The 22965-nt window shown below is 46.0% G+C and overlaps 2 protein-coding genes and 1 pseudogene across 2 annotated transcripts; all 3 read left to right on the top strand.

Annotated features, from left to right (window-relative positions):
• The first annotated feature begins 375 nt into the window (after window positions 1-375).
• LOC125523957 (tryptamine hydroxycinnamoyltransferase 1-like) lies at window positions 376-1918 on the top strand. The gene is made up of 2 exons (XM_048689031.1): window positions 376-788; window positions 919-1918. Exons 1-2 carry the CDS (start codon window positions 417-419, stop codon window positions 1843-1845), a joined length of 1299 nt encoding a protein of 432 aa, XP_048544988.1. The 5' UTR covers window positions 376-416; the 3' UTR covers window positions 1846-1918.
• A 17335-nt stretch (window positions 1919-19253) lies between these two features.
• On the top strand, window positions 19254-20640 carry LOC125518109 (annotated as a pseudogene).
• Window positions 20641-20962: 322 nt separating this feature from the next.
• On the top strand, window positions 20963-21604 carry LOC125518108 (trimethyltridecatetraene synthase-like). The gene has a single exon (XM_048683045.1). It carries the CDS (start codon window positions 20963-20965, stop codon window positions 21602-21604), a length of 642 nt encoding a protein of 213 aa, XP_048539002.1.
• Window positions 21605-22965: the final 1361 nt, after the last annotated feature.

Raw genomic sequence — 22965 nt, 5'->3', positions numbered from 1 at the left:
CACAGCCGCACATGCAATATTGGTAATTTCATGAGGAAATAAAATATTTGCTACCGTACTACATGGAATAATATGGTACTTTATCTGGATGGTCGGTATTTTCTGATTATTGTGGAATTTTGTAGTGTATTTGTTTGGACCTTGATTGTAGTCTCTCTCCCTAATGGAAGGCAGGTAGGCCACTGAAATGAAAAACAAAACATATAGCTTAATAACGAAGTCATAAAAGGAAAAAAAAGACTACAAGATAAACTTTGGTTTCAAAGTTGAGAGTCGCTAATTAAAGTACAGTAGTAGTTACGATGTACACTTCTCTTCTCTTCTACAATATATGGACCGGCAATCTCACGCAAGGAACGGGGATCACATGCCGTGCCAGTATAATTCTTCGTCATCTAGCTAGCTAGCCACCAACCATGGCAGTAAATGTGGAGATCACACGGAAGGCAGTGCTGAGGCCTTCACCGGGGTCTGCATGGGGCGGCGCCAAGAAGGTTCCCATCACCGTCTTCGACCGCGCCTCCACCGACGGGTACATCCCGACGGTCTTCGCGTGGAGCTCGCCGGCGCCTACCAACAACACGCTCAAGGACGGCCTGCTCGCCACCGTCGCAAGCTTCCCACACCTGGCAGGGAGGTTCGCCATCGACGACCACGGAAGGAAGTGCCTCCACCTCAATAACGCCGGGGTGCTAGTCATTGAGGCTACCGCCGGGGCGGACCTCGCTACGGCGTTGGCGCACGACGCCTCCGCCCATATCGCCGAGCTATACCCAAAAGCGAAGAAGGTACTTAGTAGTACTAGCTATCGTCGATGGAGGGGAGACATGCACAGAGTGTTCGCCATTTCCAAAGGTGCACATGATCCATGTTGACACGAACGCTGTCGCTGAGCATGCAGTTCTTGGTCGTGTGCAGGAACATGCGGACGAGGCTGTCTTCCAGGTGCAGCTGACGCGGTACACGTGCGGTGGGCTTGTAATCGGCATGGCCAGCCATCACCAGGTCGCCGATGGCCAGTCCATGAGCGGCTTCTCCGCCTCCTGGGCCACCGCCGTCCGCACTAACTCCGCTGTCCTCCCGTCGCCGTTCCTCGACCGTGGGGCCACCGACAACCCCCGCAGCCCGCCTTTGCCGGTGTTCGATCACGGAAGCATCGAGTTCAAGGGCAAGCACAGCTCCAGCCGCTCCTACAGAGTGCTCCCCTTGGACAGGATCAAGAACCTGGCGGTGCACTTCCCGGGCGAGTTCGTCGCCGAGCTCAAGGCCCGTGTGGGCTTTTCATGCAGCACGTTCCAGTGCCTCCTTGCGCACGCATGGAAGAAGGTCACGGCGGCGCGCGACCTGGCCCCGGATGATTTCACGCAGGTGAGGGTCGCCGTAAACTGCCGGGGCCGGGAGAAGCCCCCGGTGCCCATGGACTTCTTCGGAAACATGGTCCTCTGGGCATTCCCGAGGATGCAGGTCCGCGATCTCCTATCCTCCAGCTACCCGGCCGTGGTCGGCGTCATCCGCGACGCCGTTGCGCGCGTGGATGACGAGTACATCCAGTCTTTCGTGGACTTCGGGGAGGCGCAGCGCGACGTTAAACTAGCATCCACGGCGGCAACGCTGGGCATGGCGTTCTGCCCTGATCTGGAGGTGGATAGCTGGCTCGGGTTTGGCTTTCACAACCTTGACTTCGGTGGTGGGCCGCCGTGCGCCTTCCTACCGCCGGACCTTCCCATCGATGGAGTAATGATCTTGGTGCCGTCGTGCGCAGCCAAGGGTGGCGCCCATCTGTTTGTGGCTCTTGACAACGAGCACGTAGAAGCCTTCAAGAAGATTTGCTATTCCATTGAGTGATGAGCGATGACTGCAAATTATAGCCTCCGTTTTCTCAGCTGACTGAGATCTAACAAAGTTTCAATCATAGCAAAATGTTTAGCAAGCCCTTTAATATCATTCATGGTCCTCTCTAAAGTATTAGACATGTTTACCATTCTTTTTTAGAATGATGGCGCAAGTACGTCTGGCTTTCAATTAATAAAGTCATCAACGGGTTAGAATTACATTACAGCATACAAACCAGCAAACAGAAAAACAAAGCGGCAAAAGATACATGTTATTTTATCCTTTTTTAAGCTAAGTACATGATCGAAAGTTGTTCTTAATTTTCTAAAAGATGTTCTTGCTTTTAGAAAATGTTCGAAATTTCAAAACAAATGGTCGTTTTAAAAACAATTCAAAAAATAGGGATTTTCAAACAATGTTTTTATTTTCCAAAATATGTTGCGAGTGCATTTGTTCAACATTTTCACAATTTGTAAAAAAATGTTCGGGTGTTAAAAATATTGTGCCCATTTTAAAAAATTTGTAAAATGTTCATGTTCTCAATTTTTTTGGAGTTTCAAAAAATGTCCCAGTTTCAAATATTGTTCATAAGTTTTTAAAAATGTTCATATTTTCAAATTTTGTTCAGGAATTTCAAAATATGTCCGCATCTCCAAATTTCATTATAAATTTGGAAAAACGTTCCTATTTTAAAGAAAATCATGATTTTATGCTAAAAAAATCATGATTTTCAAAAGAAGCTCCTGTCTTTCAAAAAAGTAATAGATTTGGAAATCATTATTCAGAAATTTGGGAAGTGTTTGTGTTTCTTAGGACATTCTGTTTTCTGACTAAAAATGTTGGAACTTCAAATTTTGTTCATTCTTTTGAAATACGTCCGGGTTTCAAAATTTATTCATTTTTGTTAAAAAAAAGAAGAACTTAAAAAATGTGCTCTAAATTTTTTGATAAATTATTCGAAAGTAAAATAAAACATCTTCGCAAATTTCGTTCATGTATTTTGAAAATGTTCACCTTTTTTTCAAAATCTGTTTGAAATTCTAAATTTTGTTCTTGTTTTTCCAAGACAAATTTGGAAATTCAAATTTCTTCATATTTCTTCAAAAATTATTTCGTGTTTTCCGAAATGTCTTCAAATTTTCAAAAATATATATGCTACTGTACACATACAGAAAATAACATCCAACAGGGAATATCACACAATGATAAGTTCCTAAATAAGTTCGCGATGCATGTTTGTTCACATGTGGCCATTTACTCTAGTGTCTAGCAACGCTCTAGAGTAGAGTGACGTCGCGTGCTTGATTCCTAGTGGCGTCTCTTTTGATTTTTCAGTTTTTACTGCTATTAACAATTCGCGGTGCCTCTTAGTGGACCGGCCCAGTCGCACGGCTCCTGTGTGTGTCGCGCTCCCTATTCGCCGCAGCATGCGGCGCATAGGAGCTCCCGCTAGGTGCTTCTTATTTTCCTTTTTTGAGCGGTGCATCTTCTTTTCCTGGGTGGGCTGTTGCGTGTTGGATTTATCTGTGTTGGTCAGATAGTATGGGCTGGGCCTAGGTAAACTTGGTGCTCCAGCGCTGGGTGGGCTACGGCCCAGGTCCACCAGATCAGAGAGAAATGTTGTGTATGATGATATCCATCAAAGCCCACTATCAACACATCTTTTCATCCAGTCATATTGGATTGTCTAAAAAATCAAGTCATATTGGAATGATCTCCAAGTTTTAAAGAAACCGACTACACCCACGATGCAAAACAGAATGGAGAGATTGACCCACAAGCTACAACCGTCGGAGAACATGGCCAAGGTTAATATGGATGCTGCCAGCTGGGAGTTCGGGTATTGCGGCAGTTGCAGCAGTGTGCAGAGACACGGAGGGCATGCACCAGGGTTTGTCAGCCATTGTCTTTAAGGGCATCAGTGACCCTACCACATTGGAGGCACAAGTAGTAAGAGAATCAATGGCTCTCGTAGAGGATCTCAATTTACAATCTATCCATGTTGCATCAGATTGTTAGGTGGTGAGTGAGGGTATTAAGCCAAAGAGTGGGGTAGGTTATGGTGCTATTATACATGAAATCATAGAGTATTCGAGTAGTTTCATTTTATGTAACTTTGTCCATGAGTTTAGGAGCTCAAATTTTGAGCATATTTTATCATACTACAATAGCATATTTTAGCAACAAAGGGTCGGTCATGTAGTCGATGGTCGAAGCTGGATTAGTGGATAGGTGGAAATTGGTGGATCAGTGGATATGCTACGTATTTTGATAGGTATGGCTGGTTTCAGGTTTGGGTACGACAGAAATGGGTTTGAACCAATGAAACATGTCGGGTTTCATAATGTACCAAATAGTAGGCCTGCGGGGTTAGAAAGACACCCATTCCCATCCCCTAATAGGATAAAAGACCGTGGGTGGCGCGGGTATCGGGGCCCCATTGCCATTTTTAGCTGTGCAAGAAGAGGGACACAGAGGTGCGACCGAGGTGAAAGAGAAGACCGTGCAGAGGAGCAAGAAGGTGAGGGAGTCCTGCTCTCTCGCCCCGTAAGTCTCAGAGAAGAAAGATGTCACCGTGACAGATCGCGAGAGAGACCGAGGAAGAGAGATATCCATAAACGAGCTATCTCGATTGCACGAAAAAATGGGAAACAAAGAGATTTTTAGGAAATAAAAAAGCACCTGAAAACAAAATGGGAGGAGTGGGGGTTGGGTGCCGGGGCAGTCGGTAGTGGGGGAGGGGGTCGAGGGGAGGATGGACGAAATAAGGAAGGAGATCGTCTAGAAAGGATCGCATGCAACTTGAGCTAAGTTGCATCCTTAAATTGCGCGATTGGGCCTCAATGGCTCATAGCCTCGGAATAAAATGGTCAGCGAAAATCGGTACAAAGGAAATCAGGCAGGAGAAAATCGATGGGGGGGGGGGGATCACACGAGAGGTCGGAGGGACGAACGAAACAGGTACGGACTCCCCTTTAGTACTAGAAATGGGAGAGGGCTTGGGTGGAGATATGTGAGGGAACAAGCGTGCTATGGCCCGCCCTATTCGTGAGGAATTTGGTATATACATGACAGCCCAGCCCAACACAACATGACAGCCCAGCCCAACACAACACAACATGGCCCGCCCGCACTGTTGTTGAAGGCGAGCAGCAGTGCACTGCGGCCTGGGGAGAGCGATTTTTTGTTTTGCCGTTTCGTGAAAGTTGAGCCAGATTTGACCCTGGTTAGAAAAATTTCAGGATCTGGCCCTTTTCCTACGGCCGGAGTTGATGGCGGTAGGGTATACCAGCCTACCACCAAGGCCCCTGGCGGTAGGCAACTTATCCACGTCAGAACAGTGCAGCCCTATCATCAAATAGGTTGGCGGTAGCCTGTGCAAGCCTACCGGCGAGGTGTCCGGCGGTAGGTGGGTACAAGCACTGTATTTGATAGTTAGAATTTTTTTGCAGTAGAACGTGCAACCCTACCGCCCAGGGCCTCGGCGTAGCAGTTATGCCCTACCGTCATTGACCCTGGCGGTAGAAAAAGGGCCAGATCTCGGGAAAAAAATGATCCAGGGTCAGATCTGGCTCAACTTTCGCAAAAGGGTTTAAACACCAAATTTGTCCGCCTGGGGAGAAGTGGCGAGGAGCTAAGGTCGAGATCCCGAGCTGCAGGTCGCACCATCATACCAGGCACCCACCCCACATGCTGCAGCGCCGCCGTCATGCCCCAGGAGTCAACTAACAGCGGCGAATTGACGAGGCAACGACCCTGCCACATGGACACAACCACACATGTAATTTATTTTCCCTGCCAAATTCTTATTTCTCAATACTACCATTTTTTACTATAGGATGATACAATCTGTAATTTAGGTACTACATTACTGCTTTGTATTATGAGGTGGTTTTAGTTGAAATTTGAACTAAAACCATGTTATGTATTTCCGAACAGAGGGATCCATTCTAAACATGTTTGATGGTAAAATGGTATGGTTTATTTTTAATATATATATGTGTATCGGTTGATATAACATATGAGAACAAAAGTATGCATTTCCATATCAAATGCCCACTGAGATAGTATATCTGATTCATAATTTCAATTTTTTGTGCTTCACTTTAGTTTGGCCCGTCCAGTTTTTTGTTTCTAACTCCGTCACTGAGGGAGAGAGAGTAACTAATTTGGCTGCCTTCATGTCAGAGATGAAGAGGCCAAAACATTGAACGTCATGCATGCATGCATGTGCACAGGGACACTTCCGTTGGTGTATGGACAGAGTAATGTCTCTCGAGAAAAGAAATGGATAGAGTAAAGTCCGAATAAAACCTCGTTCAGTACTCCTATGCCATGGTACTCGTAAGTACCGTCCTACCTGCGCACGGAAGTTGCCTCGGTCGCTTTCCTCGGCGCGCTAGGTTTTAGAGCAACTCCAATCGTGCTGACCCAAATGGACAGCGATTTTGTTTGTTTTTTGTTCGTTTGGATTTGCCCGACGGACAACGACGTCCGCTTTCGCGTTTGGGTCGGCACATGCGTCCAACTCTGGCTCGACCCATTTTTTTGGCACACGAAAAAAATAGAACACAAATATTTTGAAAATGAAAAATATTAATTAAACATTAATGCCGACCACAAAGGCCAACGAGAGTCCATTAATTAAAAATTAATTAAAGATTAACTAAAACTAAACTATGAGGCGGTGCGCTGCCCTAGGCGTCCTCCTCGTCGTCGTCGGGGCCAGTGTGGTCGATCGGCGTCGACGCTGGGCCAGCCCAGGGGAACGTCGTATACTAGGCGATAGCGAGGTCGTCCGCCACGGGCTGTGCCGCCACCGGCTGGGGTGCCCTGCCCCGGACACTGCGCACCTCCTCCTCAGCATCTCGCTCCCTCACTACAAGAAATATGTCAACTCTTGACCACCACTATTGGTCACTAAAAGGTCACAAATTTCCATTTACGACCTTTTTGTGACCAAAAACAGAAGGTCAAAAGCTGGCGGTCGTAAACTGACTATAGCGACCTTCTCTGTGAGAAGGTCATGGACGTTTACGACCAAAATATTCCTACTGTGGCGTTTTGGTCACTAGCAACCTCCCCAGGCCACGTAGGCATCCAGCGTGGCAAGCTGATGTTACACAAGATTCAGCCCGGTCCAATTCGATTTTCTACATGGGCCTAGCCCAACAATTTGGCCTTTTAAAGTATTTTTTTTCTGTAAGTTACACGGGCCAAGCCCATTTCAGCCTTTTATTTATTTCTGGGTCGGGTCTTTTAACATTGTTTGGGCCATTATATTTTGGAGCTGGTCCCACTTGTCATCTTCTCACACATTGGGCCCACTTGACAGAAAATTCAAAAATGCTCAGATTATTTTCATAAGTGGATCCCACAAGTCAGGTTTCCATTCCACATGTTTTCAAATCACATACATAATCATTATTTCAAACGGAACAGTACAGATGTAGTACGTCAAATAACACTAAGTCTACTGCAATCTGTACATAGTTATTACAACCCAGATATGCCTACTATTACAATATTGCAATATTTACATTCTATTACAATCAAACATAAGAGACGGCTCTTTGCTGAGTAGAGCTATATGGTTTCGATCTTCAAATTTTGTAGACCTCGAGCTCCTGAACACAAAGACAAACATCATTAGAGATTAGAGTGTACACATGCTAGGAATAGCATTGGTTAAAAATAACTAATAATCACATGATGAAGTCCTAGAATGAAATTTCAGTAGTGACCAGATCTAGATCTATAGGAAACAGAACAGCCACGACAAAATCCTAACCAGAATGCATTTAATAAAAATGGATTGCATCTGGTTACTATAGTGCAAGCTAACGACATGAAGGTTCCATCAAGCAATGATCAACTACTCAAAACCATTCCGTGCTTTGCAAAGAAAATACTAGATGAATCTCAGTTACAAGAGCACTAGGCGATTAATAGAAGAAGTAATCAGCAGATGACACAATAACAACAACAGATTCTGGTTAGAGACCAATTATCTAGTGGGTATAATATTTGATTACTTCAAGAACAGATTCTGGTTGGACCAAATATATGATAAAGCAACAGATTCAGCCAACTTGAAGAGACCACAAGAGCATCAATCAACAACAGGTATAGTATAATATTTTAGAGACCAATTTTAGAAACATATTTTAGAGACCAATTTTATATCAGAACACTAGATGTTTGTGATGCATCTTCGAGAACCACAAGAACACTAGATATAGTAGAATATGATTCTAGGAGTATAATGCTAACCACAAGAGCATCAATCAGCAGCAGGTATACATCAAACTATCTACTAGACATCATCAGGATAGGAAGGGTCACCTGACATATTGAACTCGATGCTGCAGCAGGCCGATGACGTGGTCGTACAGAGCAGGCCCTTTGTGGCTGGCTAGATGCGCCCCTCCTCCTCCTGCTCCTCGAGCAGGACAAGGATGAGCTGGTACAGAGCATGCAACTCCTCCCTAAACCAGAAAGCACACAAATCAGTATGCACAAGTGTTGGACCTTCAAATAAGGAGACTTGAATTCACTGGTAAGCATTAGCGGAACTAATATATATTTTTGCATTATCTTAGTGTATCTCTACATCACATAGATTCACCCACTCTATCACTACCAATTCTACTACACAGTAAGAATGGAATGATGCTAATCTATTGAGGGAAAGGATCTGCTCTCATCAGCAGTGGTGTTGCTCCTAGGCCAGGTGAGAGGAGTCAAATCATTTGCCAAAGTCAGAAAGCTGGTATGAGCATTAGGAGATGTTAACACACACACACACACACAAGGATATGTTTGCTTCACTCAACTTGACATAATATAGCAGCATGCAAATACAATGGATCTACAATGGAGAAGGATGCCATGCTGTGGCTCCCATATTAGCCGACTAGCCAGACGACACAACTACAGTAGCGCAAATGACCCCAGTTATGTAGTTATGGTATCTTGTATCCTATAATTGCCAGTTTTATTAGATAAGCTGAGATCACAAAACATAAGCAAGACGAGAACTGCTAGTCTTGGTATCTTGTATCCTATGATGCCAAAGAGGATTGATGGAGGCACACACATATCATAAACAAGTATGCACAAATTATGATTGAAATCTTGCTAGAAGGCACTGCCTAGGTTGTCTTTCACCGTCATGGTGCTGATCTTCCCCTGGACAAGGGCCGACCTCCCTGCATATCCTGCACAGTGTGGTCGCACAGTGGATCAGAGATTGACCGAAATTCCAACGATAGAGGACTATCACATCGCTCTGTGGTAGATCACCTGATTTGGGCCTGCCACGTTGAGCACTTCTTTTCCTTTGCGGAGTAAGGACGACCAATGCATCACAGAATAGTTCTACATCACGTACACATCATGCTTGGAAGTAGCCCACATGATGTTCCTCAGCTGCACATGTACAAGTATACGGTCAGTGCGTTCGTACCAGAATTCTTCTTAAAACTCTGCAGAAATACAATGATGCAAATGAGCGCCATTTTATTCAAGCACACCAAATTCTACTGCGATAACAAACAAGATCGCCCGATGGAGGACATAACAGTGAGCTTCTGTTAAAATTTCTTGGGTAATTACAACTATGTGATTCTACTGTTAATCTAGATCTCCTTTAGGTTTTGATTCATTTAATCAAAGAATAGAACACAACTCCTGGAAACTGTTAAGACATACATATTATGTGCACGCCAAAAAATAGCAGATCTGTGAAGGGGGGTGTCTATTAGCAAATTTTGGTCTAAATACAACTTAGGCAGGCAAATGCTTAGTGTAACTAATGAACTGATGTTGTTTGCGTTTCTGAACTTTGCTAAATGAACTCTAGACGAATACACCAAAAACTAATGAACTCTATCTCCACAGACTCCATCTCTAGACAAATGATACATTCTCATTCATATTCACTGGAGAATAATCAACATCATTATTGGAAGTATGTGGCACCTTCAAGATTTTTATATATATAAACAAAAATTTCAACGATGGGCAATCAGTCAATTAGGCACCCAAACACAATAGTAGTATAATCGTCGCTAGCCCAGCTACTCAGATCCGATCGATGAGGCCAACTACTACTCATAATGTTTCCCCTGCCTGCTGTGGATCCTTGCTGCTAACAACCCATCCAGACTCCCTTGCAAGATGCCAAAAAGAATCGGATCGATCGGAAATAGCTACTGGCCAACTGCCTACTGCTAGTGCTAGCCATCAGTGGGGATAGATCGGACTGGGTAATTACCTGTGATGGCGGCCACACACGGCTCGGCGAAGTGCCCACTGCAGATGACCACGGCATCAAACCTCCTCCTCCAGCTCGCTGCCAGCGCAGACGAGCCTCACCCTCCAGCCCGCGTCGTCGTCCCTGCTGCGGCGAACGCTCACCACCTCCGTCCCGAACCGGAGCAACCCGAGGGGTCGAACCGCCGCGCAAACTCCTCGAGGTACCGCGGGTCGGCGGAGGAGCGGTCCGCGACGACGACCACCGCGTCCCGAAGATCTTGGCCGCGATCTCCTCGTTCTACGGTGGCAAGTTAGATCTGGGAGTGGGGAGAGGATCTGGGAGTGGGGAGAGGATCTGGGGTGGGGAGGGGAGGTGTGGCGGAGGTGGGTGGCGGCGAGGAGAGGGGTGGGAGGTGGAGGTGGGTGGCGGCGGGGGAGGGGTGGTTGGCGGCGGCGGGAGGGGAGGAGTCTGGATCGGGGAGCGCTAGGGTTTGCCCGCGGGGGAGAGAGAGGACGAGACAAGGAGTGGTGTGCGGGGGAGAGAGGAGCTCCCGGTGGGTGGGTGAGAGGGTGAGAGGGTGTGGGCCGTTGGATCTGGGAGTATCCAACGGTCTCTAATGCTTGATCCGCGTGGCATGCTCGTAGTCCAATCAGAACGAAGTACAAGATTTGATGACGTTATGACCATCTAAATTGGTCGCAATCGATTAACAATAGATGGCTGATATGAGTCAGTCAGATGATTTTGTCTAGAAATCATCCGCCTAGCTAGGCACTTGATCTGTGCATTGGTGATCATTCGATCACATCAATATGTCACGACAGCACTGAGCATGAAAAAACTTCAACGCAGCACCGATGACATCCCCATGAAGCTCCATTGCGGCTCTCAACGGCGCGCCAAGAGCTCCAACGCAGCACCATGGTGTCCGGCGAAGCTCCATTACCGCGTCGGGGGAGCTCCAACGCAGCACCACGACGCCCGGCGGTAAGTTCCCTTCTCTTTTTATGACAACGTCTAAGTATGATTCCCTCGAATAACTAGAGGTACTTTCATACTAGGTGGGATTTTCGTCGATTCACTAGGAAGCGGGTCAAATTTTAACTACAGCTGCCTCATAGTTTGTTCAAATGATCTAATATTATGCATAAGGGTGCATCTTGGAATGGCAAACAATGTTGTCTAAGGAAGTTTTCATTTTTTTGCACGGAAAATTCATTTTCCATTTTCCGAGTGCCCGAAACGAGGCTTTTTTGGGAAGGACCTACCATATATTTGTTGCAAAATTGGACCAAATAAATTTTATAAAATATTAGGCCATATTTAATGCACAATTGACCAAATGTTTGGGTGTAAAAAGTTTTTGATCCACCTCTCGTGAAAAAGACAAATTCCCGCCGATTGAGCTCGAAGCAGGTCAAATTTGAACTGTAGTTGCCTCATAGTTTGCTATTTATTTTTTCCAAAAATCATTTCTAGGTACATAAGTATCTATTTAATCATAGAAACACCAAAAAAATTCCAAGATTCAACCACTAGCTAGGAACGCTCAAGCCCGCCGTTTTGACCGCATTTTGAAACGGGCATAAAAAATTCAAAAAAATCAAAAAATTGGGAAACCTTCGCATTGTGTCATTATATGTGGCCAAGTTCCCAGGAAAAATAACAAACTTGAAATATGGCAATTATTTTAAAAAAGTGTTCTCAAAAACGATCCATCACGTGTGGAGATCAATGGCTTTCAAGCCAAATGATCAATCTTATGGCCACATCCATGGCATAGTTTGTTCAAGTGATCTAATATTGTGCACAAGGGTGCATATTGGAATGGCAAACAATGTTGCCTAAGGAAGATTTCATTTTCTTTGGACGAAAAAACCATTTTCCATTTTTTGAGTGCCCAAAAGGAGGTTTTTTTGTGAAGGACCTACCAAATAATTGTTGCAAAATTGGACCAAATCAATTTTCTAAAATACTAGGCCATGTTTAATGCACAATTGACCAAATGGTTGGGTGTCAAAAGTTTTGATCCACCTCCGGTGAAAAAGACAAATTCCGCCGATTCAGCTGGAAGCGGGTTAAATTTGAACTGCAGCTGCCTCATAGTTTGCTCTGTATTTTTTTCAAAAATCATTTCTAGGTACATAAGTATCTATTTAATCATAGAAACACCAAAAAAATTCCAAGATTCAACCACTAGCTAGGAACGGTCATTCCCGCCGTTTTGACCGCATTTTGAAACGGGCATAAAAAATTAAAAAAAATCAAAAAATTGGGAAACCTTCGCATTGTGTCATTATATGTGGCCAAGTTCCTAGGAAAAATAATAAACTTGTAGTACGGCAATTATTTTAAAAAAGTGTTCTCAGAAACGAGCTATCACGTGTGGAGATCAATGGCTTTCAAGCCAAATGATCAATCTTATGGCCACATCCATGGCATAGTTTGTTCAAATGATCTCATACTGTGCACAAGGGTGCATATTGGAATGGCAAACAATGTTGCCTAAGGAAGTTGTCACTTTCTTTGGACGAAAAAACCATTTTCCATTTTTTGAGTGCCCAAAAGGAGGTTTTTTTGTGAAGGACCTACCAAATAATTGTTGAAAAATTGGACCAAATCAATTTTCTAAAATACTAGGCCATGTTTAATGCACAATTGACCAAATGGTTGGGTGTCAAAAGTTTTGATCCACCTCTGGTGAAAAAGACAAATTCCGCCGATTCAGTTGGAAGCGGGTTAAATTTGAACTGCAGCTGCCTCATAGTTTGCTCTTAATTTTTTCAAAAATAATTTCTAGGTACATAAGTATCTATTTAATCATAGAAACACCAAAAAAATTCCAAGATTCAACCACTAGCTAGGAACGGTCATTCACGCCGTTTTGACCGCATTTTGAAACGGGCATAAAAAATTAAAAAAAAATCAAAAAAAATTGGGAAACCTTCGCATTGTGTCATTATGTGGCCAAGTTCCTAGGAAAAATAATAAAACTTGTAATACGGCAATTATTTTAAAAAAGTGTTCTCAGAAACGAGCTATCACGTGTGGAGATCAATGGCTTTCAAGCCAAATGATCAATCTTATGGCCACATCCATGGCATAGTTTGTTCAAATGATCTCATATTGTGCACAAGGGTGCATATTGGAATGGCAAACAATGTTGCCTAAGGAAGTTGTCACTTTCTTTGGACGAAAAAACCATTTTCCATTTTTTGAGTGCCCAAAAGGAGGTTTTTTTGTGAAGGACCTACCAAATAATTGTTGCAAAATTGGACCAAATCATTTTTAAAATACTAGGCCATATTTAATGCACAATTGAACAAAATGGTTGGGTGTAAAAAGTTTTGATCCACCTCTCATGAAAAAGACAAATTTCCGCCGATTCAGTTGGAAGCGGGTCAAATTTGAACTGTAGCTACCTTGTAGTTTGCTCTTTATTTTTTTCAAAAATCATTTCTAGGTACATAAGTATCTATTTAATCATAGAAACACCAAAAAAATTCCAAGATTCAACCACTAGCTAGGAACGGTCATTCCCGCCGTTTTGACCGCATTTTGAAACGGGCATAAAAAATTCAAAAAAAAATCAAAAAATTGGGAAACCTTCGCATTGTGTCATTATATGTGGCCAAGTTCCTAGGAAAAATAACAAACTTGTAATACGACAATTATTTTAAAAAAGTGTTCTCAGAAACGAGCTATCACGTGTGGAGATCAATGGCTTTCAAGCCAAATGATCAATCTTATGGCCACATCACCATGGCATAGTTTGTTAAAATGATATCATATTGTGCACAAGGGTGCATATTGGAATGGAAACAATGTTGCCCAAGGAAGTTTTCATTTTTGTTGGACGAAAAAACCATTTTCCATTTTTTGAGTGCCCGAAAGGAGGTTTTTTTGTGAAGGAACTACCAAATAATTGTTGTAAAATTGGACCAAATAATTTTTATAAAATACTAGGCCATATTTAATGCACAATTTACAAAATGGTTGGGTGTAAAAAGTTTTGATCCACCTCTCATGAAAAAGACAAATTTCCGCCGATTCAGTTGGAAGCGGGTCAAATTTGAACTGTAGCTACCTTGTAGTTTGCTCTTTATTTTTTCAAAAATAATTTCTAGGTACGTAAGTATCTATTTAATCATAGAAATACCAAAAAAATTCCAAGATTCAACCACTAGCTAGGAACGGTCATTCCGGCCGTTTTGACCGCATTTTGAAACGGGCATAAAAAATTCAAAAAAAATCAAAAAATTGGGAAACCTTCGCATTGTGTCATTATATGTGGCCAAGTTCCTAGGAAAAATAATAAACTTTTAATACGGCAATTATTTTAAAAAAAGTGTTCTCACAAACGAGCTATCACGTGTGGAGATCAATGGCTTTCAAGCCAAATGATCAATCTTATGGCCACATCCATGGCATAGTTTGTTCAAATGATCTCATATTGTGCACAAGGGTGCATATTGGAATGGCAAACAATGTTTCCCAAGGAATTTTTCATTTTCGTTGGACGAAAAAACCATTTTCCATTTTTCGAGTGCCCGAAAGGAGGTTTTTTTGCGAAGGAACTACCAAATAATTATTGCAAAATTGGACCAAATCATTTTTATAAAATACTAGGCCATATTTAATTCACAATTGACAAAATGGTTGGGTGTAAAGTTTTTTGATCCACCTCTCGTGAAAAAGACAAATTTCCGCCGATTCAGTTGGAAGCGGGTCAAATTTGAACTGCAGCTGCCTCATAGTTTGCTATTTATTTTTTCCAAAAATCATTTCTAGTTACATAAGGACCTATTTAATCATAAATACATGGTTTGTTGGCGATACGTCGAGGTTTGGGTGGTGGCCGAGGGCCCCAACTCTAGAGCGCGTAAACTCGCATGCCCGTCGCGTGGTCATCGCGTGACCATAATGTTGCCTTGTGTTCTGGGCGGCCTAGGCATGTCTAGTGGGTTGGGCACTCCCCAGGTTGGTGCTAGGAATAAAATTACAGCATAAGATTCTCACGAGGAGACCGATCGATACTCAAACATGAATTAGCAGCCAAGTGTTTGATTAGCGGTACGGGAAATGCACATGGCCAATGTGCGTGAGTTTTGGCTGAGGATGATCATCTACTAAGGAGAATGTCTTCACAAATTTTTAGCTCAAAAGGAGGATCCTAGGTGGTACTTGCTTTGCAAAGTACCACGCTGGACAAAAATATGAATGTTGAAGCTGGGCTCAAAATAATGAATGGAGTGAGCTGAAATTTTGTGGAGGATGGTTATTTGGGCATAGGAAAGCATTGTAGAAAATTGATACCATTTGGACATGCGAAAGTAGTACTTCCTTCACAATGCTCTTCTATGGACAGAAACTTGGGAAAACTAGTGAGAGAGATTGGATGAATGAAATGAGCTCAAAATTGGAGTAGGTAAGTTACTTAGGTATGGTCATGCTCTGGTAAATTTTCAGATCATTTGGGTAAGCATAGCTAGTACTTACTTCACAAAGCTTCTCTCAAGGTAGAAACTTTGAAAATTTCCCGAGAAAGATTTACTAGGAGAATTGAGCTGAATATTATCATGTGGCAATGATTTGGGTATGGAACAGTGCCCGAAAAGTTTGAGGGTAATAGGAGGGGTCTATATAACACTTGCTTTGCAATGTGCCAATTTGGCCATAAAATATAAATTGAACCTGGGCTCACATAGATGATTTGACTGAGCTGCAATTTGGAGGAGGTTGATAATTTGGGCACATGAAGGAACTGTATAAATTTCATGTCATTTAGAGATATAAAAAAGGTACTTCCTTCACAATGCTTCTAGGTGGACGAAAACTTTGGAAATTTGCCGAGGAAGATTTGCTAGGCAAATGGAGCTGAATTTTGTCATGCAGTAATAATTTGGATAGGAAAGAGTGCGCAAAAATTCCGAGGGCAATCAAGAATATATAAATAGCACTTCCTTCATAAAGTGTTGTTGTGAATAGAATAGGAAAATGAATATTGTTGAATTAGTTTTGAACTAGGAAAGGAAGGATTTTTACATATTTGATGAAGATATGCCCCAAAGAATTTATGAGATTTTTTTGGGAATTTTGGGAATGATAGAAATATAGGTTGCTTCACAACCTAGGGTAAAAATTGCCACATGGACATGACACATAGGCAAAACTGATGAGATGGCGCCTAGTCATCACAACCCACCACAATCTACAAGGCTATGACCATCTATATTGGTCATTAACAACTAGAAATAAGGCAGCGGACTAGCACTGTTTGCTTTGTGACCATTTCGTGTAAGGAAATTACGACCTTTCTGACCAAAATGGTCGCAATGGTTTAGGGTTTGGAGCCCCCTGAACAGCTTTTGACCAATTGGTCTAAAATGGTCATAAATTTATGACCAATTCTTCGAGGGTCACTGATAGAAGGTCATAAGTTGACATATTTCTTGTAGTGCCTCTGCTCGAGGTACTCGCCCTCGCGACGCTCCTGGGCCAGCCTACGGTGGCGCCATTGTTCGACGTAGGCCCCCATATCGCGCCTCCGTCGCCGCATCCAGACTGGTGGCGCGCTGACCCACTCGCGCACTACCCCGGTCCAGGAGTAGCGCTCGATGGGGGTTGGCTCCGGTACGACCTTGGCTGGGGACGGCGGGGCCAATTGCGGCACGACGCAGTCGCCGGCCGCGGACAGCGCCATGGCTTCCGCCATGCACGCCTCGTACGCCCTCTCCCCCACCTCCTCCCTGTGCCTCTCATCCTCCTCACTCGGAGGACAACTTCCAGCGCCGCCTGGTAGGCGGCCTTCACTACCTTGTCCTCCTTGCACACGACGAGGGGCGGCAGCGGGGAGCCATGCGAGACGTCGCGGACGCCGCGCCTCCTCGCCTCCTCGTGCTCGAAGGCGAACCACCGCTATCAAGCAGGGCAGTCGATGTCGTAGGCTGGGTCGCGGCCCCGCTCTAGCATCAGCAACTGCCTCCAGCACCGCACCTCCTTCGTGTGCGCCCTCGCCGATCGTGGCACCGTCGGCACTAGGATTCTCTCCGGATCCAAGTGCTAGTCGTGCGGCAGCGTGACATCGGGGTAGGGAGAGGGACGCGGTGCTCCCAGTGCCATTTCGCCTGGTGCACTGGGACGACGATCTGCTGCCTTGACCGGCGGTAAGACGACGGGGGAGAGAGGGAAGCGCGGGGGGTGGGGGGCGGATGGCGGGGCCCTTGCCCTTTCCTCCCTTGCCGGAGAAGGGGCCCATTGCGGTCGCTAGGGTTTGCTACGTTTTGTCGCCGGTGGGGGAGCAAAGGGGTTGCGAGATGGGGATGGGGGCGTCTGAAACCGGCTGAGGATGGCGCCCCACCGCACACCGGATTAAAAAGGGCCGACCGATGTCGCTGACGCGTGGGCCCGTGGTGGGCGGTCGTCATTAAGAAAGCTGACCGCGGTAGTTGGGCGGCCGTCTTGTGGGGACGCGCTGGACACCGAGAAGGTGCGCGAGGCGTTCGCTTCGCGTCCGTGCCGACGCATTTCAGGCCCAAATTTTGGCTGGAAATGGGTACGCGCGGACGCGAAGCGGACACCATTTGAGAATGGGTCGACGCGTTGGGCCGTCACAAATGTCCGCAGCGACCCAGACAGACGGCGACAGACGAAATGAGTTGCCCCTTGGAGTTGCTGTTAGAGCGTGGTTAATAATACAACCAACAATCGACTATAAAAAATTGTCATGTGAACTAGAGCCTAATAACTGGCAAGTATAATAGTAATTTTTAAAGGGACGCACGTCGATAGACGGATCCTTTTACAAAATCCATCGGGTTGCGAGCCGTCAAGTCAGCGTAACATGTGGCTAAGCGTTGTCCTCACTTTTTGCGACAAAGGTCTTTTTCAAGTATCTTTTTGCAACCAAATATTGTTGCAAAAATATTTGCAACAAACGCTGTCTTGTAGTTTTTTTGTATCATAGGTCTTGTTGCATAATTTTGTTTGCAACGGAGGTCCTACAGATTTTTTGTGTGTGTCTCCTTGTTTTTGCAACATAGGTGTTGTTGTGGAAAGAACTTTTACAACACAGGCGATGTTGCAGAAAAAATTACAACAAAGATGTAGTTCGTATAGTGCGGTACGCGAGCCACACATAAGATACCCGTCACGCGCCGGAGGAGATGGACTCCCTATGACGGATCAGCCGGATGTTCCCAAGCTATTCCCATTTCAAATATGTACTAGTACTTTATTAATAGTTGACCCACCGTATAATCTCATAAAGTGTTTTGAGGCTCGTGCTGCAGCTGAATACCCACTTCTCTTTCTCTCACCTTCTTTTTCCTCCAACTAATTAAAGATATAGAAGTACTATTTTTATAGCCTGCTTATGTCACCTTATTGTATTTGCTCTTATATATTCTCCGTGTGCACATTTCAATGTCCACAAGGCGCAATGCATAGTTAATTTGGATACATATGGTTTATTTTATTATCTTTGCTTTAAGCTGGCTGTCAAGCATGCATCACCAATGTTGTCACTGCCCAATGACCTCGCTTCATTATCTATTGTACACTCCCATGATAGAGAGTGTACTAAAGATCAGGCCGGGTGGCAGAGTTTTAAGATTGACCAACTCATATCACTGGTGTATCTCGTGGTTTGTACAAAATGCCCGCTCCCATTGAGAGGAGGACACCCAAAGCTAAACCTCGGACTTGATATCTGATATTTGGGTACAGTACTGTCGCCGCACCAGAGATTAAAATCTAAATATTGTCATGTGTGTGTTTTGTCAAGACAAATTATTATCCTTCATGTCTAGTGTAACGTAGGAAATGTGTCTGTGTTCACTGATAGCTAGCATAGCAAGGCGTCAATTTTGAAGATCCAAAGATCCAGTCTTCAGTGAGAGTACGCTTGTGTCTCACACAAAACACTTAGTCATTGCCCTCCCAACCTGCAATTCTTGATTTATCAGTCTTGCATAACGACGATATGAACAACGATGGTTCGGAAAACGACCGGCATGAGCTAGCAAACGTTGAGGTTGATACCCGGGCGACGTCCACTAGCTAGCCAGCCAGTATACTACATACTATAAATAGGAGTATCTAGTCAGTGCACTATACAGTGCAGAGATATACAGGTATGGTCGTCGGAGTGAGGGCAGCAATGGCGACTCCACTTCTTCTTCTTCTCCTTCTTGCTCTGGCTGCCGCACCTGTCTTGTCAGCCGCCATCGGACCGGTTACCAAGACCGGCAAATTCATCACCAAAGAGCTCCGTACGAGTACGACAATCAGCAAGTCCGTCAAGGATTACATGGGCCAGCGCGAGGACGGCCAGCAGACGGGCAGCGCAGCGGCCGACAGCTACCGCCCCTTCATCCTCGACATCTCCCTCGGGAGCTCGCCGCAGACCCTCCCTCTTATCATGGACATCACCAGCGACCTCGTCTGGATGCACTGTGATCCCTGCCCCTCGTGCCACACCCTCTCGCCGCCGCCAACGCCGACGCCCACGTTCCTGCCCGAACACTCCAAATCCTTCGCCGAGGTCGGCTGCGCCACCCAGGCTTGCCAGCGCATGAAATACCACGACTGTGCCAGACACGACCTCTGCAGGTACATAATGAGCCATATGTCCGGCTTCCTCGCCACAGAGACGTTCAGCTTCGGGAACATCACGGGACCGGGGCGTACAGACGTCCCGGGCGTGGTGTTTGGCTGCAACCTCAACATCACGTTGCCGGAGATCAGCGGCGTCTCCGGCTACGCCGGCTTCAGCAGGGGGCCCCTCTCCCTCGTGTCGCAGCTCAACAACTCCAGCTTCGCCTACTTCATCGCGCCCCCCGAGCACGACGGCGGCAAGAGCTTCGTCAGCTGGAGCTGGGGAGGCGCCGCCGACAATGCCACGGCAGTGCAGTCCACGACTACGGGAAGCAGCAGCAGCACGCCGCTGGTGGCGGCCACAAAAGCCCAAAACCCTTACTGGTACTACGTTAATCTCACCGGCGTGCAGGTCCACGGCAAGCTCCTGGCCGCCATCCCCGCTGGGACCTTTGACGTCCAGCGTTCCGGTGGGGTGTATCTCAGCACCAGGATTGCCATCACCTTCCTCGTCGAGGACGCGTACGGGGTCCTGAGGCAGGAGCTGGTGAGCAGGATCCAGTCCGAGGGCGTGGCTCCGGTGAACGTCTCCTCGCACGACTGGGACCTGTGCTTCCTCACGGAGCACTTTGCGAACGCCAAGGTTCCAACGATCGCACTTGTGTTCGACGGTGCTGACGCAGCGATGGAGCTCAACGTGGAGAACTACTTCCAAGATTTGGGCCACGGGAGCACGTGCCTCACCATACTGCCGTCGCCCCACGGCTGGCCGGGCTCGGTCCTGGGCAGCCTGCTCCAGGCAGGAAGGACCATTGACCTACGACATCCACAGTGATGGCAGCGGCACCCTGACGTTTGAGACATTCGAGACGGCAGCAGGTGCCCCCGCGCCGGCGAAGGTGCTGCTCATGATAATGACCACTCTTCTTCTCTGGGCGCTCCTGTATTAGCTATATATGTTACTGTTTTAGATAAATAAATTCTCTCTGCTAGGCTTATGCATGTGTTCTACACTAGCCACAATGGGAGAAAGCGGTCAATTATATGTGGCCAATCATATGTACTCTGTCTCTTCTTTGCTTAAGATTTCTATTCTATTCTATCTATGATATCACTTTAGCTAAACGTAAGTTGCATGATTTCTCGTTTGGGGTCAGTCAAATTGTTGGCCCTTCATTTTGCCTTGTGTTTTCCACTTTGGTTAGTTAAAGTCGCAGAATATAATTATCTGAACTTACTTTTCGTCCTCCTATACCAAATAAACTTGCACACATGCGGGAGCTCGTCGCCGGCGCCACGGACACCTCGGCCGTGACCGTGGAGTGGGCCATGTCCGAGCTCCTGAGGAAGCCCCGCGTCCTCGCCAAGGTCACTGGGGAGCTCGACCGTGTGGTCGGCCGCGAATGCCTAGTCGCAGAGGGCGACATCTCCAGCCTCCCGTACCTGGAAGCCGTCGTGAAGGAGACCATGCGGCTCCACCCTGTGTTACCCATTCTGATACCGCGGGTGTCTCATGAGCAAACGTCCGTAGCAGGCTATGAAATCCTGGTGGGCACACGCGTGCTCGTCAACGTCTGGGCTATCGGCCGGGACCCGACTGTGTGGGGGGAGACGGCCGCGGCATTTCAGCCGGAGCGGTTCCTTGGGAGCAAGGTGGATGTCAGGGGCCACGGCCTGGAACTGCTACCTTTTGGTGCTGGGCGCAGGATGTGCCCAGCCCACGGCCTTGGGCTCAAGATGGTTCAGCTGGTGCTGGCAAACTTACTGCACGGCTATGCGTGGAGGCTCCCCGACGGCGTGGCGGCTGAGGAGCTGAGCATGGAGGAGAAGTTTGGCATATCTGTGTCTCGCATGCACCACCTCCACGCTATCCGTGAGCCCAAGCTTCTGGATCACCTCTATTTCGGGCCATGAATGTTAGTACTAGCTTTAATTTGATGTTTGCTCGAGTGCATGTTAGTACTATCATAATTATATTTTGCATGATACGTGATGTTTTTTGTGGGTTGGTGCTATTGTGAGTTATTTACCCAAAACCACCACACTTGGGGCTAGGGTAACAGCTCAGTACCAGATTTGAGCCAAGTCACAAAAAACCACCAACTCTGGGCCTAATCAGTAACGGGGAGCACTGACGGGCCGATTTGGCCGCGAAAACAGCGAAACCGACAGGTGGGACCCACCTGTCGGGCCGACGTGGCGCGGGCTGACGGACGCCGTTAGACGGAGGGGGACGGCAGTTTCCATGCCCGCTTATTAGGTCACGCACCCGCCGTTTCCCTGTCCAATCCCGATTCAGTTTCCTCCAGCTCCACGCATGGCGACCAGCTCCGGTGATGGCGATGGCGGAGAAGGAGTCGACGGCTCCGGCGGCGGTGGCCGTTCTAACAGTGACCGCCGCCCGCAATGCGACCCCGATGGCAAGTGGGTCCCCAACCCCAATGGCGATTCGGACTCGACGGCGGCGGCTTGGGGTAAAGCTGTCCTGCCGTTGCCATCCCAATATGCGGAGGAGGCAGAGAAGGCAGCTGCGGAGGCCGAGAAGGCGGCGGCGGCTGATTCGTTGGGGGAGGAAGTACCCCCCTTGCATCCATCTTAATCCAGGTAAATCTCAGTGCAAAATACCTAGGGTTAGGGTCTAGCAGTACTGGTTGGTAAGGATACCTAGTGTTAGTTCTAGCCGTACCTAGGGTTAGGCCTAGTTGATTGCAGCAATATTGTGCTGAATATGTAATAGTTTTTATTGTGCTACTGAATGAGGAACTGCATTTTATTATCTGAATATTATACATAGATCTTAATTGTATTTTATTATCCTCATACATAGATCTTAGTGAATGAGGAACTGCTTATTAATGACATGTTGTTCAGAGTTGTTTGTACTGAATATTGCTGTTATTCAGTGTTTTTGTACTGAATATTGCTGTTATTCAGTGTTGTTTGTACTGAATATTGCTGTTATTTAGTGTTGTTTGTACTGAATTTTTTAACTATACTGAAAATGTTGTTATTTTGTTTTGTATTGTGTAGGCCTGAGGAGCCATGGTCATTATATTTTCAGTTTCCTTCTAAAGATGCTGCCAGAAAGTATGCCCTTGTGAAGATGTATGAGAGAGACATCACTTATGGCAGTTTGCTTAATGTGATGGTCAGAAATGGATATGGAAGTGATGACAGTATTTGCTACCTGAGGAAGGATGGCATAGGGATGCAAGGGATATCTGTCATCACAAACAACACTGAAGTGGATGATATGATAAATCAATTTAAAACCA

This window comes from Triticum urartu, chromosome 7 (genome assembly GCF_003073215.2).
Source record: "Triticum urartu cultivar G1812 chromosome 7, Tu2.1, whole genome shotgun sequence".
Taxonomy (NCBI): Eukaryota; Viridiplantae; Streptophyta; class Magnoliopsida; order Poales; family Poaceae; genus Triticum; species Triticum urartu.
This window is presented reverse-complemented; position numbering and strand designations above follow the sequence as displayed.

What these genes read in the sequence shown, in the direction of transcription:
- LOC125523957 (XM_048689031.1), top strand. Translation starts at nt 417, where the DNA reads ATGGCAGTAAATGTGGAGATCACACGGAAGGCAGTGCTGAGGCCTTCA. An exon ending in TATACCCAAAAGCGAAGAAG is followed by an intron (nt 789 to 918) that starts GTACTTAGTAGT and finishes GGTCGTGTGCAG; the next exon opens with GAACATGCGGACGAGGCTGT.
- LOC125518108 (XM_048683045.1), top strand. Translation starts at nt 20,963, where the DNA reads ATGCGGGAGCTCGTCGCCGGCGCCACGGACACCTCGGCCGTGACCGTG.